Source organism: Rhineura floridana, chromosome 1, assembly GCF_030035675.1.
Source record: "Rhineura floridana isolate rRhiFlo1 chromosome 1, rRhiFlo1.hap2, whole genome shotgun sequence".
NCBI lineage: Eukaryota > Metazoa > Chordata > Lepidosauria > Squamata > Rhineuridae > Rhineura > Rhineura floridana.
Window position 1 is genome coordinate 139,799,752 of NC_084480.1, and position 22,929 is coordinate 139,822,680.

Sequence of the window (22,929 nt, forward strand, 5' to 3'; positions counted from 1 at the left end):
GAAGGGTGACTTCGCTTGTGCCTGCTTTTGAGACGGGCTCCCGCCTCAAAAGAAGCTTATTCAGATATAAATCAGTCAGAACATTTTTTTTTGACTGATGAAATTTCTCCCGGGCAGGGAGAAACGTAGAGATCAACCTCAAAAGCCTGTTTTTGTTGGGAGGACTGGATTTCATTAATTTATGAGAAAAGGTCCAGCCAGCAATGCCGGATGGACTTCCGAACAAGCTCTATCTGATTAATGCGATACGTTTATCTTTTCTTCAAAGAGAAAACGGACTAACAGGCAAGCACCCTTCTTTCTATTCTTTTTTTTACTTGGTTTAAATTGTTGCAGCAAAAAGAGATTTGTCAAATGAATCAGCTTTAAAGAACTTCTGGGTGAGCTATAACTCTTCTCTGTTATTCACGAAATTAACAGCTTATCTCTGTTTCTATTGCAAAAAGCTGTCCTGGAAGTGCATTCTAAAGATATAAACAGAAGAGGGATTTCTATTCCGAGGAACATTATATTGTCTGGGACTATTCTCTTTTTGGTCTATTTTATTTTGACGAATCTGCTTCTTCACGACGCCACTAACTGTTTTGATGCTGGGAACTAAATTTGTTTTGTATTCTTGAACATAGAGAGATAAGGCAGGCTGCTCTGTTTATACTGTGATGTCATCAAGCCTGGAATATTAACCCAATTGTTGCTGAAATAAGAAGTGGTTCTTCTTTATTTTTGTTTTGTTTTGTTTTCGTGGTTTTAAAAATGGCAATCAAGAAAGTGGCTGAGAATCTGGAAGTAATTATGTTTCAGAAAATAATGGATGAGATTGAGATAACGAAACAAACCCTGCGACAGGGCAGTAAGGAGCTGAAAATGGAACTGAGCAAAATGAAGCAGGAGCTTAAAGAAATAGGGGATCCTGTGAGAGAGGAGAATGAGATCAGAGATGAGAAAAGAAAAAATAAAGGGAAGATACAAGCCTTGGAGATTGGAACAAATGTGGAATTGGAAAAAGATCTGGAGTTTATGGATATTAGAAATAAAATCTACTGTTTGGAATTTAACGTTATCTCTGAAGAAATTAATGAAGATATTAGAGATAAAGTTATCAATGGCTTGGATAATCTTCTGGACTGGAATGACGTGATGGAGCTTGATATAGAGAAAATCTATGGAATTAACTGCAGCCATGTGACAATGGAAAAACTCTCAAGAGATGAGCCAGTGCATTTTGTAAAAAAGAAGAACAGATATGACTTTACAACAATATTTCGGCAACATATTCAGAATTGATGGCAAGAAAATATTTGGGATAGAGGAAATTCCCATCAGACTCTTATTATATGACTATGGCTATGACAGCAAGATTATTATGGAATACTGATAATGGAAGATTGGACACTGAAATTACTGGACTTAACAGGACTATTGAAGATGGAAGATGGAATTAATATGGATAATGGAATAATGGCTATTGAAATTATTGGACCTAACAGATTTTGATGAGATGGATTAATCGATATGTTTATTTGGACTATGGTTATGACAATAAGATTATTATTATTATTAACGAGATGGATTAATCGACATGTTTATTTGGAGAAAAATTGATAGATATATTTCTTAAAGAATTGAAACCTCTCCTTGACTTTTTGTGGAAAGAATAAAGTAATGTTTATGAGATTTGATGATTAATTAAGATAACTACTGGAGGAAAGTGATTTTATAATATAATTTAAGAGACAGGATTGTTATATATTGTAGACCTATAACTAATTTGATCTGCGACAAATGGGAAGTCAACATTTTATTTTTTTGTTTAATCATTTTTGTTTTGTTTTGTTTTTTGTCTTTGAATGTTTTATGATTTTGTTTTGTATGTTTTATGAAAATTTGAATAAAAATTATTGTAAAAAAATAATAATAATGCAGCCCTTGAAAACACAGGTACTGCAATAGATGCACGTACAGACAATGCTGTCGCTTCATGAACCTTTCTAAGTGCCATATCTAACTTTCGTTCTGTAAGATCCTTCAATTGAGCATCCCCATCTCTTGAAAGGAAATTTCTAGAAACTAAAGCAGAAATCGGGGAATCAATGGCTGGAGTTCTCAGCTGCTCCATAAACTCTGGCTCCAGTAAGTATAGTTTCTTAGCATACAACACTGATTTGGTAGACTGAACTGGTGAGTCCCATTCAGATTTCACTATGTTTCTGAGCAGTGATGGTACCTTAATCACCTTATCACTGGACTTTGTTTCTGGAAGAACAGATGCTCCCCTTAAGGTAGAAGGTGTCAGTTCTGTAACTGCATCATTCAAATCTAAAGCTGCCATAGCCTTGCATAGCAGAGGCATGTAGTAAGCACTATGAAACAACCTATTGGAGTGCTCCTCCTCCAGTTGTGAACCATCACTCCATTCATCTGTTTCCTCTTCCAGATCAACCACTGAATCATTATGCATAAACTGTTGCCTAGCAGAATTTGATCTGTCAGGTCTGTAAGCTATGAACCCCTGTGCTCTACCCCTGGCCACATCATGTGGATCCGGTGAACCATTTGCACTTTCCCTTTGCAGCTCCTGTTGCTCAACCTCAGGCATACCTGCCTGACTCATCTGAGCACTGCACTGCCGCATATTGTGTTGCAAGTGACTGTCTCTTGTTACACGACTGCGCTGTTGTGACTGTACAGGAACCACTTGAAAAGACTGGTGAAAAGCAGCTACTTCTGCTGAAATATCACCCATGAGATCTCTTCTAATATAATTTAATTCTGCAGCTCCTAACTGAAAAGACTCCACCTGCTGAAGTTCCTGATTTGAACAAGAAGTGGCAGCAGAGCCCATCTTAAGTGACTGTGTGGAGTTCATATCATGCTGCTTATGCTTATTTGCCTTAAGCAAAACTCCTTGCTACTGTTGATGACTTTGGCCAGAGGCAGCATTATTACTCAAAGCACCGTGGCCCCACTGCCCTGTGGAACTTCCAGGCACTGAATATTAAAACCTGTGAATCCCTCATCATCTTCTTCAGAATCTGAACAAAAAAGGACTGAAGGGTCTGGAACCCTCTCTTCCTCTGAGAGCATTTCCTCATTTACTGCACTCCACTGCTGGGTTTGCTCTCCTACATATAGTGCTTTTCTGCCCTGCAACGACGTCGGCAAGGGAGCATCATCATTATAATCTCTGGTTTCCTCAGCAGCAACGCTTCCTGATTGCTCTGCTGCAGGGTTCACAGTATGTTTTGTTTTAGTCACATGTTTGTGCCCTGATTGCTCTGCTACCGCATTGCTTACAGGGTTTGCTGTATCTTTAACTGCTTTCACATTTTCCCGCTCTGATTGCTCTGATACCTCATCGCTTACAGGGAGAACAGCGGCATGCTGTTGATTAACGGCCGTTCTCTGCGCTACCGCCAGAGTGAGTGGGCCACGCGCTGCATGTGAGGCTATTTGAGTGAAATGGAGGCTGCTTCCGTATCTGCTGCAATGGCTTGTCTTTTTAACTGTTGATTTGTGTGAGTGGGCTGTAGGTGTTACCACACCAAGCGCTCCTGCCACTTGTTTAGAGAGCTCTGAGGAGATCGACTTTGCTCCTTAGGCATTTCTCCTTCAGCAGGAAAAGCTTATCTGTCTTTCGTGGTCCCCTTGTATTTGTTTTATGTTAATTAAGCACAGCAATCCACTGATTGCAACACAGAATCAACCCCACAAATTTATAAAGTGTCTGTGGGGGGGGAAGCAACCGTTGAATTCATTAAGTGAGGGGAAAATTACCCAGGAAATTCATTAACTGAGGGGAAAATCATCAAAGAAATGCATTAATTGGGAAGAAATCACAGAAGAAATTCACTAACTAAGGGGAATCATTAGGCTAATTAATCTCAGGAATTCAAAGGCATACTAGCGAGGTATGCTGAACGGACTAACAAACACTTAACTGCCATTCAGACACTTGCTGCTATTCGTTAGCACACTATATACAAACACCCATACAGATTCAGAGACAAGTAAAATGAACATTAACTACGAATAACAAACAGACAGATAGATAAGGATATAACTCGGCCAGACTGAAGAGCAAGACCAAAATCAGTACTGCTCAAGCAAGGCAGGAAAACGAACTAGCACTCTGTGGGAGGGGCCGCATTAACGGTCTGTTTGGAGTGTTAACTCTTTCCTGCCTCAAGCACTAGCAAGGAAGACAATACCCACTTGGGGGTGTCCTGGTGCCCACTGGAGAATCACCTTTTCAACATCATAAACATTCTCTACTTCTATTATGTCTCACATCTATCAAACAATTCCTCCATTAACACATCCCTTCTTAACTCTCTCAGAATATGAAACATCTTAAGCCTTTAGTCTTTTCCTCGTGTTGCATGTTTTAGGCCTTTCCTTTTAGTATTTGATACTCCTGATTATTTTTGTCATTGCCCTCAATTATCTTTTTATTTTATCCTTTCTGTGGTAGGGTGATCAGAAAAGCACACAGTGTTCATCCATCCCAATTAAAGAATTTCTTGCAGGTGTTGGGCTACTTGCTCTCTTTGGTAAGTACCCTCTCTACCAAAGGGAACAGGGAAACCTATATACACCAACTATTCCATGTGTTCACCATATCACAAGAGGGATTGTGAATCAGTGCAATCATGGTAATTACAAGAATGCTAGGGTGTAGTTTTTTCTGTAACACTTTTCTATCCTGTTCCTAACGAATCTCTCATATTTTAGTATCCTTTCTGGAGGCTGCAATATGTTATATTAATGTTTCTAGAAAACTACTATTCATAGTTCCTCCAATAGGACACTATTACTTTTTAGAAGCAAACACTAAATCAGAATACTGCACTTTATAAGTAAAATTGGGATTTCCCTCCCAAACATCAATGCTGAACTGCAGCTGTCATTTCAGAATCAACTTCAAATAGTACTTCCAAACCATTTGGTAACTTTTCGCAAATCTAATCATTCAATATCCTTTGCAAATACTGACACTGCCCTACTTACACACTTTTCTAGGTTGTTAATGAATAAGCTAAAAAGAGTCAATATTGCTTCTATAGATGGATATGAACTACATGATCATCAAGAACCTTGCCCACCCAGCAACTATTACCGAGCTGATATTTAAGCACTATCTTGTCAAAGGTAAAAGCAACTTCTAAGAAACTGTTTAGCTGCAAGCTAGGTAACATGTTCAAGGTTACTTTTTCTCTTGTATGGCACAACTAAAGGCAGTAAGAAATTCTTTTATAATGTGCAACTCACCAATGTCTGACTGAATAAAGACAGTTGCTTTTGCCATTCATCAACTCGTGCCTTCAGAGGGCCTACATATCGTGAAGAGGCTATTGTTGCCACATTGATAGTACTGTCATCTAGAATGACCTTGAAGAAAAAGTAAAAACAGCATACCGAATTTTGAAAGCTGAGTTTCCAACAACTGCCTATAATATTAAAAAAGCATGTGTTTCTCATTATTTCACCACTTAAAATGTGTTTTTAACAATTACAATTAGTTGATTTATCTACTGATTAAATCAATTAAATCCACCAGACCTAAAGTTTCCAGACCACAGGAAACAAAATATTTCTCCTAGAAATGTCAACACATGGATAGACTTTTATCTCTACATAGAGAGCCATCAACTCCAAAAAAAAAAAATGTGGGAAATTCCTATTGTTGAATCTGTTGAAGAACTGAAACAATAAAGTTTTTGGCACTGTCGAAACATAATGAAACACTTTTACAGTTAAAGTCTCCAGAACAAGCCAGTTAATGAAACAAGCCAGTTAATGCCACACCCTGGGCTCCTGCTGGGAGGAAGGGTGGGATATAAATCAGATAATAAATAAATAAATAATGAAATATGTGCTTGAACCCCAATTGTAGAGATGTACATAGTTTGACAATGTAATGCGTTAAATTAACTTCATGGTAGTCAACATACTTTGAATATGCCATGTGGAATTGTTTTGTTTTGCCACAGTGTGTTTGGCCAACACAGCAACGCCAATGTATTTTGCTGCAGTGGTACTATATCTTCCTGTATTGGCTCATGATGCCAGTGTTTAGAATTGGAACAGAAGTGATTGAGATCAATTCTAAAACTTGAATCATTTGATCCTGGCAAATTTAGGCACTTGTAAACCTACCCATTTCAATTAGAGAGTTAAGCACATGTTATGGTCTGAAAGCACATAAGGCCAGCACCCTGCTAAAGCTAAGTAGGGTCAGGTGTGGTCAGTGCCTGGATGGGAGACTGCCTGGGAACTAGATGTAAGCCGCCTTGGGTTTCAATCATGAAAAGAAAGGTGGGGTAGAAATGTAATAAATAAATAAATACATGTTTCAATCTCTCCCATGGATTAGAGCCATGCTAGATATAATGGGACTACTGCATGTATTCCCCCCCCATGTATCTGCCCCATTCACATACAACGCAGTAGAGTAGTTCCATTTTTAAATGGCAGTCTTCAGGGGAGGAGACAAAGGGTGCAATCCAACTGCTATTTATGCCAGGCTGAGAGGATATGGCGGGCCTCTGCCTATGCAAGCATAAGCCCCTCATCCTGATTCAGCTGGAAGTCTGCTAGGGAAGCCCACCTTTGTGTAAGGGGTGCTAGTGGAAGCTGGTGGAAGACCTGAAAAAGGGGTGACGGGTGTGTCAGAAGACTGGTTGAGGGGTAAATTATGCAACATCCAACTCCCATTTGGAATGCTCCTGTTGTTCCCAATCTCAGTCAATATCCAAGTGCCATTTGACTCCCTCCTGCAGCCCTCCACTGCGGCAGTGGTACACTGGGAAAAGCGGTGGTGGAAGAAAATATTTCCTTCCACTGCATCCTGCCAGACCAGCCACTGTCCTTCCCTCCCTGAGGCCTCTGAGTGGCAGCTAGATGTGGCGGCCAGCTCTGCCTCTGCTGGATTCATTCCCACTAGCCTCTGACAAATTGGATTGCTCTGTAAAACATATCCTACCTTACCACACTGCACTCCATTGCTGGAACCTTTGCAGAACCTTTATTTGTGAAAAACTGTAACATATTTTATCATAATTAAAAATGTAAACTAAAAAGACTGAACAAAATGACACTATATTTATTATTGTAATTGTCTGTGAACATCACTGACAGACTTCTGTAAAACTGCAAACTCTAACCTGAATGTCATCTGTGCCACCAAGAATAAAAACATCTTTTGAATCACGATGAGGAAGAACAATGAATTCTATTGTTTTCCAAGCATCTTCCACCTGGTGGGAAAAAAACCCCAGTCATTTTATATAATGGCATGCAGTATATCCAATTCACATCAGCCCCAGCCAGCAATGGTCAAGAGTGATAAGAATTGTTGTCCAGCAACATCCAGAGGGCATTGTGTTGGCTACCTCTGAGTTATCAGTTCTTTCAATAAGAAAATGTGTTGTTCACAATATTTAGTATAACAAGCAAGACTTATTCCCATTTTTAAACAGAATTGAAAACAGCAAAAATGGTCATTTTCTGTTTTTACTAGGCATTTAATTAGTTCTGTGACCAGTTTTTAGAAATTTGCTATTATTACTTGGCTTGTTAAAAGAAAAACACTTAATGAGTCCATACTCTTTGACAGGATCGCCTGCCCAAGGTACTTCATAAGCTAACTTCTTTACTTGTAAATTCTCCCATCCGTATTCACTGAAATGCACCCATTCTTATTCAAAAAACTCAGTACTCAATATATTCTCACTTCATTTTTATCAGATCTTATTAAGGCCATTTGAGTTCAAATAACTGTGGTTTGAATTGAGAAGTCAGTATAGGAAATACTGACCATTTTTTACTCTTCAGCAGTTAAATGTTAGGTTCTTTTATAAAACTATATATTTTATTAAAAAGTACCTTTTTGAGAATTGTCTCCAAGGAAGCTTCTCCTGAAGCTTGTCCAGAAACATCTTGAATCTCCTGGGTGTAGTCAAAAGCATTTATCTGAATAAGTCTCTCCAAGGTTAATGGATTTTCCATGTCTATTAATTGTGCATTAACTATTTGTTCTATTATTGCCCAGTGTCTAGGTTTCAAAAAAGGGTTCCTAAGGTCTGTGATGACAGGAAGCTGAAAGAGTAAAGTACATACAATTTTAGTTTAACTTTTTCCTCTTAAAAGTGCACAGCTCATCAACAAAGTGCCTATACTTTGTGACATTTTAAGGATACTACATGTTGTGTAAGTAGTCTCCTGTGGCACTAAGTAATCTTGTTGTATCATTATATACAGCAATGATTTTGTAATGCTCCTAATCTAGAAGGGACTGTTGGTCTTATCTGAAAGATATTTCTATGCGAGTATAAACATGCCCTTAGGTAAGACTTAGCTCCCACAAGTGCTTGAAAGGAAGTGTTTGAATTCCTGTCCTTTTGACATTTCAGTTCACTCATGGCAAGTTAAAAAGATGTTACAGCAAAAACAAACATATATATAACAAAGGACCATCAAAACAGTCAAGAGCATGTAAAAATCCAAAGGGTTTTCCATCAATATTATTCAACTTTGTATAAGTATCAGGAAATTCCCTCTGAAAAAATAGAAGAGTATATATCTAAACAGAATTTGCCTAAAATTACAGATTTTCAGAGACAAGCTATTAATGGTCCTATTACGTCAAGAGAAATATCTGAGGCTATAAGTAAAATTAAATTAGGAAAGGCGCCAGGACCGGATGGACTATCAGCAATGTATTACAAATGCTTGGAGGAGGAACTTTTATTACCTTTACAGTATACAATGAATTCTATTTTACAAGAGGGGAAGATACCGGATAGTTGGAAAAATGCCAATATAACATTAATACCTAAAGAGGAGCAGGATCTAACCAAAACAAAAAATTATTGGCCAATATCTTTATTGAATAATGACTACAAAATTTTTACAATGATTTTGGCTGAAAGAATGAAAATAATATTGCAACAATTTATTTATTTATTCAAGATCAAGCGGGGTTTTTACCTAAAAGACAATTATGTGATAACGTCAGGAATGTTTTGAATGTGTTGGAATATCTAGAACAACGAAATGACATACAAGCAGCTTTGATTTTCTTAGATGCTGAGAAAGCATTTGATAATTTGAATTGGAAATTTATGTTTAAGGTTCTAGAGCAAATGGACTTTGGAGATAATTTTATAAAATGGATCAGATCGATTTATACATCACAGAAGGCACAGATAATTGTCAATGGGGATTTAACGGACTCATGTGAAATACAAAAGGGTACAAGACAGGGATGTCCATTGTCCCCTCTTTTATTTATTCTAGTTCTAGAAGTGCTGCTTAGAGACATAAGGCAAGACAAAAGGATTTCGGGAATAAAGATAAAAAAAGAGGAATATAAATTGAGAGCATTTGCTGACGACTTGATAATTGTATTAGAAAATCCCTTGGAAGGAATCAAAGTATTGATGGATAAACTAGAAGAATTTGGACCATTAGCAGGATTTAAGATCAATAACCAAAAAACGAAGATGCTGGTGAAAAATTTATCTTTAAGAGATCAAAAAGAGTTAATGGAGAAGATAGATTTTAAAATAGAAGAAAAGGTGAAATATTTAGGTATCATTATGACAAATAAAAATTCAAAGTTGTTTTATAATAATTATGAAAAATTATGGACAGAGATTAAGAAAGATTTGTTAAAATGGGATAAATTACAGTTGTCATTAATGGGTAGAATATCTGTAATAAAAATGAATGTATTGCCGAGAATGATGTTTCTATTTCAAACAATACCTGTCATATCCTCTGATTTACCTTTTAAACAATGGCAAAAAGATATTTCTAAATTTGTTTGGCAAGGAAAAAAACCAAGAGTTAAATTTAAATTATTACAAGACGCCAAAGAAAGAGGACTGGGATTACCAAATTTGAGACTTTATTTTGCTGCTTGTTGCTTAGTCTGGATAAAGGAATGGATTGTATTGAGGAATAAAAGATTATTGGATTTGGAGGGTCACAACCTGAAGTGGGGATGGCATGGATATCTATGGTATGATAAAGTAAAAGTTAATGTGGATTTTAATAATCATTTTATAAGACGTCCTTTGTTGAAAATATGGAATAAATACAAAACAAGGTTTTTTTCGAAAATACCACTATGTGTTTCAAGTCAAGAAGCATTTTATAGAAGAGAAATGGCTGGAAGAGAGAAATGGTTAACTTACCAAGAACTATTAGAAAATGTGCATGGAGAATATATAATGAAAGAGAGAGAACAACTAATAAAGGAAGGATATAGTTCACAATGGTTTGCCTATTTACAATTGTTAGAAAGATACAAAATGGACAAGAAAATGTATGGGTTTGAAATAAATAAATCTGATTTTGAAATAGGTTTGTGTACAAATGATGAATGTATAATTGCAAAAATGTATAAATTTTTATTGAAAATGGACATGGAAGAAGAACAAGTAAAAGAGTGTATGGTTAAGTGGGCAAAAAATTTTGGTTATAATTTACAAATGGATCAATGGGAAAATATGTGGAAAAAAGGTTTGAAATTTACATTATGTTATAATCTTAAAGAAAATTTCTATAAAATGATGTATCGTTGGTATATGACTCCAGAAAAGTTGTCAAAAATGTATAGTAATGTTTCTAATGTATGTTGGAAATGTAAACAACAAGAAGGATCTTTTTATCATATGTGGTGGTCGTGTAAACAGGCAAAATTATTTTGGGCACAGATAGGTAGGATGATGCAAAAAATCTTAAAGATAAATATTCAGTCAAAGCCAGAATTTTTTTTATTGGGTTTTATGGATAAACAAAAGGAAAAGAAATATGGAAGAATAATATTATATATGATCACGGCAGCAAGATTATTATATGCACAAAAGTGGAAAATGGAATCGATACCAACAATGGAAGAATGGCTATTGAAATTAATGGACTTAGTTGAGATGGACAAATTGACATGCCTTCTTAGAGAAAAAACGACAGATACATTTCTTAAGGAATGGAAGCCTCTTTTGGACTTTTTGTTGAAAGAAAAAAATGAAATGATGATAATGGGATTTGACGATTAATCAAGATAGACTATGGAAAAAAGTGAATTTCGTATGTTTTAGGGGACAGGTTTGATGTATATTATATACTTATAGCTGATCTGTAACAAATCGGAAGTCAAGTTCTTTTTTTTATCTTTGTTGTATTGTTTTTGTTGTATTTGTTTTATAAAAATTTGAATAATAAAAATTATTATAAAAAAAAACAGTCAAGAGCAAAGCACTCTGAACGAATGTAGAGTAATAGGAAACAAAAGTTGTGCATGAACCCAAAATCATGAAAGTAGGTGGCCAAACTCAAATAGTGTGTGGCCCTGAGGACAACTTTACATTAACGTAAACACACATTTGAGGTAAGACCAATGGTCTCTTCTGTAAGATGTCCTCAGTGGGATGCTCAAAACATAATACTTGCAAGGTGGGTACAAAGCTTCCTATTGTCCTGGGAGTGTGTGTTACAACACTCTTTTCCCAAAAGACTGCTTCCGTTGAGATATGAACATAATTTTTGTAGTATCTAGTTAAATATATTGGGACTACCACAAGTCACAGCTTGATACAACTTGTGAAGAGGAGCGTGTAAAAAAATAGTTGCTATCATGGCTGCCACCCTAGTGGAGTGAGCCACAATCTTATTTGACAGAGGCAAATGTAAGGAGGTTTAAGCTGATGCATGCTTTTATCCACCTCACCAGCTTGACACTAGAAAATTTCCTATCCAGGAACTGGAATGGAAGGATACAAATAATGAGTTGAAATGTACGCTTTAAGTACCCTATGCACACCCAGGGAGTGCCAAGAGGTTTCAGTTGGGTAGTCAGAAAAAGAAAGAAAATAGGTAAAATCAACTCTTGCTGATGGAGAGTGAAAGCTGAACTTCTGTTGACCTTAGCAATGAAAGATGGATTTGTTCAAAGGACGACTCTGTCTCAAGAAATGCATAACTGCTTAGCCATGGATAAAGCCCTCAGAGACCCATCTAGCCAACATGATGTCTACTAGAAACATAACCTGGAGAGACATCAGGCATAGGGAGACTAGTTTTAGAGGTTCTCAAGGGGGACTTGTCAAAACTGCCCCTCACAGAAAACCCCAGAGGTTTCTCCAGATTTGTCCTGAAAAGCAGAAGTCTATCAATGAATCACATTAGGCTTTAGGCTCATCCTTAAGCCATTTTACAAAAAAGATAGCAACTCAAAGAGTGTAGTTTTCCTTGTGTATATCTGATGCTGTGCATGCCATGGGAAAACACCACCCATGTGCTCTGGTAAAGGCAAATTGTGGAAGGACACCTAGAAGCCATCATAATACCAATCATTAACTCAGGAAGACCAGCTTTCAGGAAACATTTCCTCTCAATTTTCATTCATAGAGATTCACTCATGTGGGATTGGGATGGTGTCTTGGTTCCTGAAACAGCAAGTCTACTTGGACTGGAACAGGCCATAGCAAAGTTGACACACTGCAAAGTTGACAGTCTCTGAGAAACATTGTCTCTGAGGCCAGGGTGGAGCAACTAGGACCATGGTCACTTGCTCCTCCTGCATCCACTTCAGTGGTCATGATAGGAGAGGAATTGGTGGGAAAGCCGCCCTGGGCTCCTACTGGGAGGAAGGGCAGGATATAAATCAATCAATCAATCAAACAAACAAACAATAAATAAATAAGGCATAGAGGATCTCCAGTGGCCATGGTGAGTTCAGTACATTGATTATCACTGTGTTTGGAATGGAGAATTGGGAGAACCAGCAGACCTGATGGTTATGTGGAGACGCAAACAGGCCGATCTATAGAAGACTGAAACAAAGTTGGATCTGATAGAAGACATGTTCAGTTTCCACTCTCCCTGGAGTAGATGCTACCTCCTGAGCCAATATGCCTGTGTGTTGTCATCTCCTCTGAGATGGTACACTGTCAGGGAGTCCTGGTAAGTATCTCTCCAGTTTAGGAGTAGAGTAGCTTCTCTTCGAAGAGCATGGATCAGGTTCCCCCCTTTCACTTTATATGCCTTTTCACCAGTCTCAGCACACACTTCAGAAGGAATACTGCAAAATACTGAATGGCCAGCTATATGGTCCATAGTTCTAGAAGACTGATTGATGGGACTCCATCAGGGACTATTATCCCTGAACCATCTGACAATTGCAGTGGCCATCCCAACCTGTGAGACTGGCACCCAAGATAATTACTACTCAAGGCAGGCCCACTAGCAACACTCCCTTCGGTAAGTTGTCCTTCCTAAGCCATAAACACAGATGTCTGCACCACTTGAGTAATGCAAATTCACAAATGTTGTGTGTTTGCAGTGTTAACTGGTGTGGCAGTATGGCCCATGGGGGCGGACAAGAATAATGGTGTGCCCATTGTATAATTTGGATGGCAGATACCATCATACCCAATATTTGAGCTAGTTTCATGATGTCTACAGATCTCACCTCCTCCTTAGTAATTTCACCACTGGTAAATCTTGGTAACACAATCAGGAGCCATAGTCCCAGACTCAGTGTTAATAAGGGCTCTTAGATGTTGAATGTACTGAGATGGTGCAAATGATTCTTGGCCATGATCCTTGATAGAAGCTAGGGTCACTTGAAGGTTTTGCATTGCTTGGGAAAAGTACAGAGGGTAGATAATCTAAATACAAATAAATATGAATCCTTGTCCTGGCTAGCTCCATTGGATTCAGATTCAGAAGTATGTTTTTCTCCTTTATGTTTACTGTGAAATCTCAGTTTAGAGCATTTCATAAATAATCTCACAGATTACACAGAAATCTGCATCTCTACACATCATAACTATGCATGACTACTCAAGCTAAGATGTTGTCACAGCAATTAGACACACTCCTTGAAACCCTTTAAACAGGCTTGGGGGCAGGCATTTTATCTGTGTGGGGATGGTTTCTCCAAATGGAACTAGGGTAGCAATCTGGCACTCCTATGAAGAGGATGAAAGCTGGCGCCATCTATGAGTGCCTGAGTATCTGCCTGTGTGTTCTTGACAACAGCAGCAGTGGTACTTCATTGATATCCTCCTTGGGCCTCACCTCTGGTTAAGCCTCCAATCACTCCTCCTGAAAAGGAGGCATGAGTGGCAGCTCGGGAGGGCTGAGGGAAGGGAAAGGGGCTGGCTCATTGTCAGAGAACATTTATTCAGTTGTAACTGGAACAATGGGGCAGAGCTAACACTGTCAAAAGTGCTGGAGCCTGCTCCTGTTTCAGTCCCCTCCTGCTGCAACCCACTGGGCCTTTCCTCAGGATGCCAGACGTCATCCTCCTTAACTTGATCACTCTATGAATGCTCCATGGAGCACATGACAATCCGTTGCAGATAAAGATGGGCCACCAGGGTAGCCACTACCTTTGTAAACTCCCTGGAGGCCAGTGCCAGAGCATTGCCTTCTACTGGAAATGATAGCAGGCATGTGAGAATCTCTGATATTGTCTGTATCTCCAGAGGACAGGAATACAGAGGTGGACCTCCTTCAACTCAATAGACACTGGATAGTCTTGATATTGTACAACCTTTGTGAAACTTGTAATAAACAGGTTCAGATGTTTTTGATCCAGTACCACCCTATAGAATCTATTCCTCTTTGACACCATGAAGATAAATGAATAAATGCTAAAGAAGGCCAAGAAGGCCTCTGCTGTCAGAATAGGTCAGATGGACAATGTCCAGATGATGCGGTATTGCCTCCTGAACTATCTATCTTTGAGGACATTGGAGAAAGCAGAAACAGGTGAGGAGGCAAAGACTGCAGCTCCAGGCACAAGCCCTGCCTGATAGTCTCAAGAACCCAGAGGTCCAAAATGATAAGGTACCACCTGTTGGAAAATTCCAGTAGTGGGGTAGTGGTGTCAGAATTGCTTCTGGAACCCTTTGGATTGGGAGGAAGGCCTGAATCAGCCCAATGAATGCTTCTGGCTTCTCGGTGATAATCTCAGTGACTGTAAGAGGAACAGAAGGCCCAAAAATCTCATCCTTGGCCCACAGATCTGTTGGAATGAAAAATTTATTATGGATGGAATTGGTGCCAAAGGAACAGCAATCTTCCTTTCTCTGGCAGCTTTTTTATCTTTGGATTCAACTAGAACATCTTTCAAAACAACTTGTCACCCACAGGTGCTCAGGACATCTTTAGGAGTATCTTCTGCATTTTTGAAGGTCTTGATGTGGTTCATCCAAGAGACCATCTAACCACAGCAGAGTTGCCCTTCTAAAAACTGAAGCAGCATGTGTGGCTCTAATGGCCAAGGTACTCAACTTGTGTAAATAGAACATCTCAAGATCCAATTTGTGCTTAGTGGGGTCCTTGAACTAGATGTCCCCATCCTTGTGATGCAAGGCACAATGTACCAGTGCAGCCACAGGAGAATGAATAATGTGCCATTTCAACTGGTCCATCAGAGACTGATCAAGAACATAAAATCTATTAGAAAATGAGAAGTATTGTAACAGAGGTTTCCACGCTGACTTTATCAACTTTTGAAATAGTGGAGGAACCTTAACCACCTTAGATCTAGGCTTTGGTTCTGGCAAAACTAAAGCATCCCTTGATATGGTGGGGTCAGGTGTTTTCCCTGTAGCATTGATCTCAAGTGCTGCCATAGCTTTATAAAGTAAAGGCAAGTAGACTCTTGAAAAAGCCTCTTTGATGCTACTTCCTCAACATCAGAATCTTCACACCACTCCTCCTTGTCCAGAACAATTATTTCTGGTGCATCAGTGTCCTTTTCTGCTAACTACTCAACTGCTGACCATGTGGGATGTTTTTATAAGCTAGTTCTCTGGGGGTTGCCTGAAGATCAAGTGAGCTGTCAACCCCGACCAGCCTTTGTAGATGTAGAATTGGTTGGATATTCAAAGGAACAGGCACAAAGTCAATCATAAGTGTTGGTGATGCTTGGTTAAACAGGCTTAAATGAGAGCCTTAGTCCCCCAAAGGTGCAGGCTCATAGTCATGATGTGGAGCTCCTGGTATAGACAATTCCTTTCCCAAGATTGTTAATAATGCCTCCTTGATTTGTTTTAAGATATCAGCATTTAACTGAAGCTGCAGGGGAGCAGTGCTAACACCCAGAGGCACACTAGTAAACAGAATATGGACTGGAAGATTAGCAGCAGAAGGGCCCTAGACTAAAATATTAGGCACAGTTGCCACTGGATTTAAAGGAGAATCATCAAATCCTAAAATCTTGTCCCTTGAAGAAAACTTTGCACCAATTCAAAGCCCCAACAGAAACCCCCTACTGTCATCCCTCCTCATCAGATAGTGCTTCCTCTGCTATCACTTCTCCTAATGCAGACCTTATGTGGCCTCTGGAGGCCTACACTTACAGCGCTCTCCTAACTGCCAAACTGTACTCATGCTACACCATTGTTGGTTCACCTCTGGTGCCTACAGCTTGTTCTCTCGATGAAATGATGAGGTTCATGTTGGTCAGTGACGCAGGCTGTGAGACTCACAGACAAGGTTTTTAGCAGAGAGAGAGAAACCTGAAGCAGAAGGGTTAAGCTGTGAGAACAGAGTGCCAGACTATCAAGGTCAGTGGCTGGCTGGGAGTGTGATAAGGTGGGAAACTTGCAGGAACTCAGAGTGGGGGAAGAAATGTCAATGGAGAGAGCTGTGTCTAATGTCTTTGCCTAGTAAAGACTCTTACAAGAAACTTGCCTGGCCTGTCTTATTCCTGTTCTATACGGCACTTGAATTCAAACCACGTTTGACCTATACACGCAATCGCCAACAGGGGTTATGGGCCCAGCTTATCAGGCGTGGTAGCGGGTTCAAGAGCCGGTGAAGTGGCGTTGTTGCAGAGAGAAACGAAGCGCAAGTAAGAGGCAAGTAAGAGTGGGCAACATGGCTGTAAATCTGTCTTCCGGGATGCCGATGGAGAGACTGAATGCTGTAAATTACTCCAGCTGGAAGTGGAGAATGAGAGCAGTTCTGATTAAAGAGGATTTGAATGATGTCGTGGAAAACCCCCCTCCGGCAGCTCCTTCAGCAGCGTGGCTGAAGAAAGACGAGAAAGCGAAGGCTTTTATTACTCTGGGGCTATCTGATTCACAACTGTTGCTGGTGAGTAATGAGCCGACAGCTAATCAGATGTGGGAAAAGTTAAAAGCCGCTCATGTACAGCAAACTGCGGGGAGCAGGCTGTGTTTAGCACGGAAGCTTTATCAGATGCGTTTTACAGATGAAGTAACTATGGAAGAGCATTTGGCTGAATTTCGTAGATTAAATGCTGAGCTGCAAGATCGAGGCATGCATCATAATGACCTACAGATGGTTTATCTCCTGTTATCTTCATTGGATCAAAAATGGGACGTGCTGGTATCTAGTCTTGAAACCCAACCTGATGGGAATCTGACTTTGGACTTTGTGGAGCAGAAACTTCAACAAGAGTGGAATAGGAGACAAGAGAATAAGAAAACAGAATTAAAAGAGACTGAGACTGTGTCTGTACAACACCAAAATCAAAGAAGCAAGCAAGAGACTAAAATATGTTATTTTTGTGGATCACGTGGTCATATACAGAGACATTGTTTAAAGAAGAGGAATTACAGAGACTTTGAAAGTCAGAGAGCAAGTGTGAACTTTGTTTCTAAGGAGAGCAATAAACTCATTAACTCTAAATGGCTTCTTGACAGTGGAGCGTCTAATTGCCTAATCACAGACTCTAGTTTATTTTACACTTCAAAGCCGACGCAGGAGAAGATTTATCTGGCTGACGGATCGACTCAGGACGCGACTGCGAGAGGCACGCTGAAGATGGGTAATTTGGGAATTTTAACAGATGTATTATTGATTTCTGGTTTAAAATATAACATTCTATCAGTGAGAAAATTGGCTCAAATAGGTTGTAAAGTTACATTTGAAGGGGATAGATGTTTTGTGAGCAAAGATGGTGAAATATGCATGCAAGGGAAATTACAGAATCAAATGTTTATGGTTGAGTGCAAGCTTGATAAACACATGTGTGCTTGGATAGCAGTAAATAAAGATAAACATGATAATTGTGTCCATGAATGGCACAGAAAACTGGCACACGCACATTTCCAAAAGATACAAAACACCCCAAAGCATAGTCAAGATTTGAAGTTAACACACTGTGAGCATGTGGATGAGTGTGAGGTATGCTATAAAACAAAAATGACAGTAACTCCAGTAAATAAGAGCTGTGAAAGCACGACTACTGAACCCTATCAGCTCATACATGTGGATTTGGCTGGTCCTTTTCAGTGCTCAAAAGGTGGAGCAAGGTTTTATTTAGTGATTGTGGATGATTTCTCCAGATTTACACATGTGTTCTTATTGAAAAAGAAAAGTGATGCAGAAGAGAAATTAAAGGCATTCATACAGAGAACAGAAACACAACATGGGGTTGTTATCAAGAATATCAGATCAGATAGAGGTGGTGAATTTACCAGTAATTCATTTCAAACATATTTGGAAAAGAAGGGAATAATACAGAATCTCACTGCTCCCTTCAGCCCATCCTCCAACGGAACGGCAGAGAGGAGGAACCGGTCATTGCAGGATTCATTGAGAGCAATGCTAGCAGATGCTGATATGAATAACACTTATTGGGGTGAATGTATTCTGTACACTGTTTATATTCAGAACCGCCTAATGCACAGAACAATAGGCATGTCTCCCTATGAGAAACTGACTGGAAGAAAACCCAGGGTGAAACACATAGAACGTTTTGGGGCAAAATGCTGGGTACATGTTGCAAAACAGTCAAGAGCTCAAGCAGGACGCATTTTGGGATTTCAGAATTCATATTATAGAGTTTGGTTGCCTGAGAAACAACAAGTAGTGTTAAGCAGAAACATAAAGGTGATAGATAAACCTTGGAGAGACAGTCAAACAGTGATCCTAGATAGTGCAAACAAGCAGGAAGCTGCAGATGTTCCTTTTGGGCAGCAAATTCCATTAAAAACTGCATTAACAGATTTAATACACGGTGGCAAACGTACTGTTAAAAGGCTGAGAGGTGAAGACATGGCAACACAAGATACAGAAATGCCAAGTACCAGTGGTACAGGTCCGAGTAAAATTGAAAGTGAGGAAGAAATGGAAATAGATAATGTCAGGAAATCAGAGAGAAAAACGAAAGGTCAACCACCTCAGAGATTTGCATTTAATGTTACACAACAGAATAATGAGACAGATGGATATCCAGTAGAATGGGAAAAAGAAGGACCAATAGATAAAGAAACAATGGATCTAATGTGGAAGTTTTGTGTTGAGGAATGAAATATAAATGTATTGTCAAATAAAAGTGAACAAACATGACTCTGTGAATCTTGTGTAAATAAAGAATAAAGAAACTGAACTGAACTGAAAATGTAAATGTAAACTGTAAAGAAAACAAACCATGTACTGAAATGTAATTGTAATGAAAAGTTAATGTTGTAAAAATGTAATAATTGTAACATGAAGTTTTGTAGTCTGTAAGTCTCAGGTGGGGGCTGTTGGTCAGTGACGCAGGCTGTGAGACTCACAGACAAGGTTTTTAGCAGAGAGAGAGAAACCTGAAGCAGAAGGGTTAAGCTGTGAGAACAGAGTGCCAGACTATCAAGGTCAGTGGCTGGCTGGGAGTGTGATAAGGTGGGAAACTTGCAGGAACTCAGAGTGGGGGAAGAAATGTCAATGGAGAGAGCTGTGTCTAATGTCTTTGCCTAGTAAAGACTCTTACAAGAAACTTGCCTGGCCTGTCTTATTCCTGTTCTATACGGCGCTTGAATTCAAACCACGTTTGACCTATACACGCAATCGCCAACAGTTCACTCCTAACTGGTGGTCACTGCCACACGAGGACAAATTTATTTATTTATTTATTTTATTTTATTATACTTGTATACCGCCCCATAGCCGAAGCTCTCTGGGTGGTTTACAGTAACTAAAAACATTAAAACAAATACAATTTAAAACAGATCTTATAAAAACAATTTAAAACACAATTTAAAAATTAAACAGTATAAAGCCTCTGTTCTGCCAGCCTTAAGCACTCCCAGTGATGCTGGACTTGCACCTCCCAGCAGGAAAGTAGGTGGCCTCACCATGGCTGTGGCTGAATAGGTTGACTAAGATGGTGGGTATTGGAAACACACACAATTTAGATGAAGGCACAATGGCACAGGATTTTAGTATTTTGCCCATTGCCACTGAAGCTATTGGCCTGAAGCAGATGGGACTTAGTATTAAGTACTCATAATGACAGGAAACACACAAATGGGACATCTTTTGTGTGTGTTTTTCTCAAGGAACAGTTTTAGAAAGGTGGAAAAAAAATGATGGAGGGATTGGAAAAACACAGTGAAACAACCAGTAGCAGATACCACATATAAATGACACTACTCATGAGGGGAAAACTCCTGTCAGGAACAAGAGGAGGGCTGAGGAAGAAGAGCTGAGAAGAATCACTATGAGGAAGAAACACCTCTTACAGACCACTAGACAGACAATTAATACAAAGCTGCAACAAACACTAGCCACATACACCAAAACAATCACACACAATGCTATACAGACCTAGGTGCAGAAATAAGGCAGAGTGCACACTGTTAATAGCTGCTTCAAGCAAAGGCAGGAACAAAATGAGGCTTCAAAGTAAGAATTCAAAACCTTCATTTGAAGCAATCAATATTCCTTCCTTCAAGCACTAGCTCAAGTCCCACTTCATTTCTTCATTTATTTTTATTATTAAATTTATATCCCACATTTCCTCTCAAAGGGAGCCCATTTTAAACTCATGGGAGAAACATGAAGACTTGACAAACAGAAAAGGGCTCCATCAGAGAATGACTGAGCAATTCCTAAAACTCTTAGTCTTGACAGATAGTTAAACCAATGAAATGGACTGTGCCACGGAGGGAAAACAGTTGCTACTACATAGGGTTTATTCCTTTTCATTCTAAATTCTTTGTACCAGATTCAACATCCTCTATATACAGACTTAAGTTCTGTCATAATTTTTCCTTCTTTCTGATAATAAAAAACTGGGGTACCAGTAGCCACTTACTATTATTCTACAATATAAAAGTAGAAGTTCTTTCTTACTTATTTTAATTATGATGATGATCATTTTGCAAACCACTTGAAAATTGCTGGGGTTCTTGGTAGACCACTTAATAAAAATTGTCTACAAGTCAAAGCACAAACATGAGCCCATATGCAACTCCTTTTTTAATATCTGTAGTCTTGCCTTTCAAATATAATGGTTGTGTTTGTTTTTGTGAACAACGTTTTGTGAGCAATGTTCTGTGAAGTTCATCTCCATCATCAGAAAAAATAAGTACAGGGCCAAGTACAAATATTCTGAACTGCTCCACTACCTTTCTTCAGATCATCTGAATAAGGCTTCAAACTACTGGTGGCACACAGACCACAGTTTGAGAACTTCTGATATATAGTGTAGCCTTGTTTTTTTTAATCTCATCATAGAAATATATTACATAAAAAGATAGTACAATCCAATTAGTTCGTCCCTTGTCTTAATCCAAGAGATGTGAAACCATCTATTTCACTTATCATTTTGGCCTTATTTCACTAGTCATTTTGACACCTTATTAGCCCATCCCTTCCATTTTGTTTTAGGCCTTGCTGTTAAGGTGCTTCATACAATAAAAAATTATTAGTAGTAGGGCACAATCTGAATTTTTCATTTGAAAGGGTTTCTTGACAAAATTACGTATTTTCTTCCTTGAAATATGTCTGCAAGACAACTTAGATAGTTATTCACTAATAGGCAAAAAACCTTGCGGTTTAAGATATTTTATATCTGTGGGCTATAGCTACATTCTTAAACCGTAAGGTTTTTTGCCTATTAGTAAATTTCCCTGCTTTTTAATCTAGGAGGTAAGAAATGGGATCCTGTTCAAATGTGCTGAGAATGGATTGATCATTTGCATGCTTATTGAGTTCAGTGGGATTTACTCTCCTGCAATCATGCTTAGGATAGGTGAAACTGACCACAGGGGATGAGGGGAGGAAACGTGGAGGGGAGGAAATGCAGAAGGGAGGACTGGGAGGGGAGCAGGCAGGAGGGGGAGGGGTGGAGGAATTTGATCATTTGCATGTTTATTGAATTCAGTGCGATTTACTCCCGTGCAATCATGTTTAGGATAGGTAAAACTGACCAGGGGAGAGGGGGGAGAGCTGGAGTAGGCAAGGGAGGAGGAAGAAGGAAGAGGGGAGGAGAGGGGAAGGGAGATGAGAGGGGAAGGAGGGGAAAAGCAGGTCTGATCATTTGCATGCTTATTGAGTTCAATGGGATTTACTCGTATGCAATCATGCTTAGGATAGGAAAAGCTGACCATGGGGGAAGAGGAAGGGGAGGGGGAAGGACCGTATTGGAGGGGGGCAAAGGAAGGGGGAGGGGAGGGCAGGTTTGAACATTTGCATACTTATAGAGTTCAGTGGTATTTAATTCCATGCAATCATGCTTAAGATAGGTAAAACTGACCATGGGGAGGAGGAAGGAGAGGGGGAGGAGGGGGAAGGTGAAGGAGGGGATTGGAATGGGTTGGGGATGGGGAGGGGCAAAGGGAGGGAAGGGGCAAGAGGGAGGGGATAGGAGGGAGGATGGGTTTGATCGTTTGCATACTTTTTGAGTTCAATGGGATTTATTTCTGTGCAATCATGTTTGAAAATGGAAATGGACTGCCTTCAAGTCGATCCTGACTTATGTTGACCCTATGAATAGGGTTTTCATGGTAAACAGTATTCAGAGGTGGTTTTACCATTGCCTTCCTCTGAGGCTGAGAGGCAGTGACTGGCCCAAAGTCACAAAGGGAGCTTCATGGCTGTGTGGGGATTCGAACCCTGGTCTCCCAGATCATAGTCCAACACTGACCTGGGGGAGGGGAGGGGCGGGGG

At 39.4% G+C, this 22,929-nt stretch overlaps 1 protein-coding gene across 2 annotated transcripts in view; it reads right to left on the reverse strand.

Moving 5' to 3' along the window:
- The window catches only part of DNAH6 (dynein axonemal heavy chain 6), a 362,354-nt gene that overhangs the window by 278,351 nt on the left and 61,074 nt on the right, over positions 1 to 22,929 (reverse strand). For both annotated transcript variants that reach the window (XM_061634018.1, XM_061634008.1), the window contains 3 exons: positions 7,885 to 8,097; positions 7,164 to 7,256; positions 5,269 to 5,388 (listed from right to left, as the gene is read on the reverse strand). In XM_061634018.1, the coding sequence (XP_061490002.1) occupies positions 5,269 to 5,388; positions 7,164 to 7,256; positions 7,885 to 8,097 (426 nt within the window). The remainder of the gene's footprint in view (positions 1 to 5,268; positions 5,389 to 7,163; positions 7,257 to 7,884; positions 8,098 to 22,929) is intronic.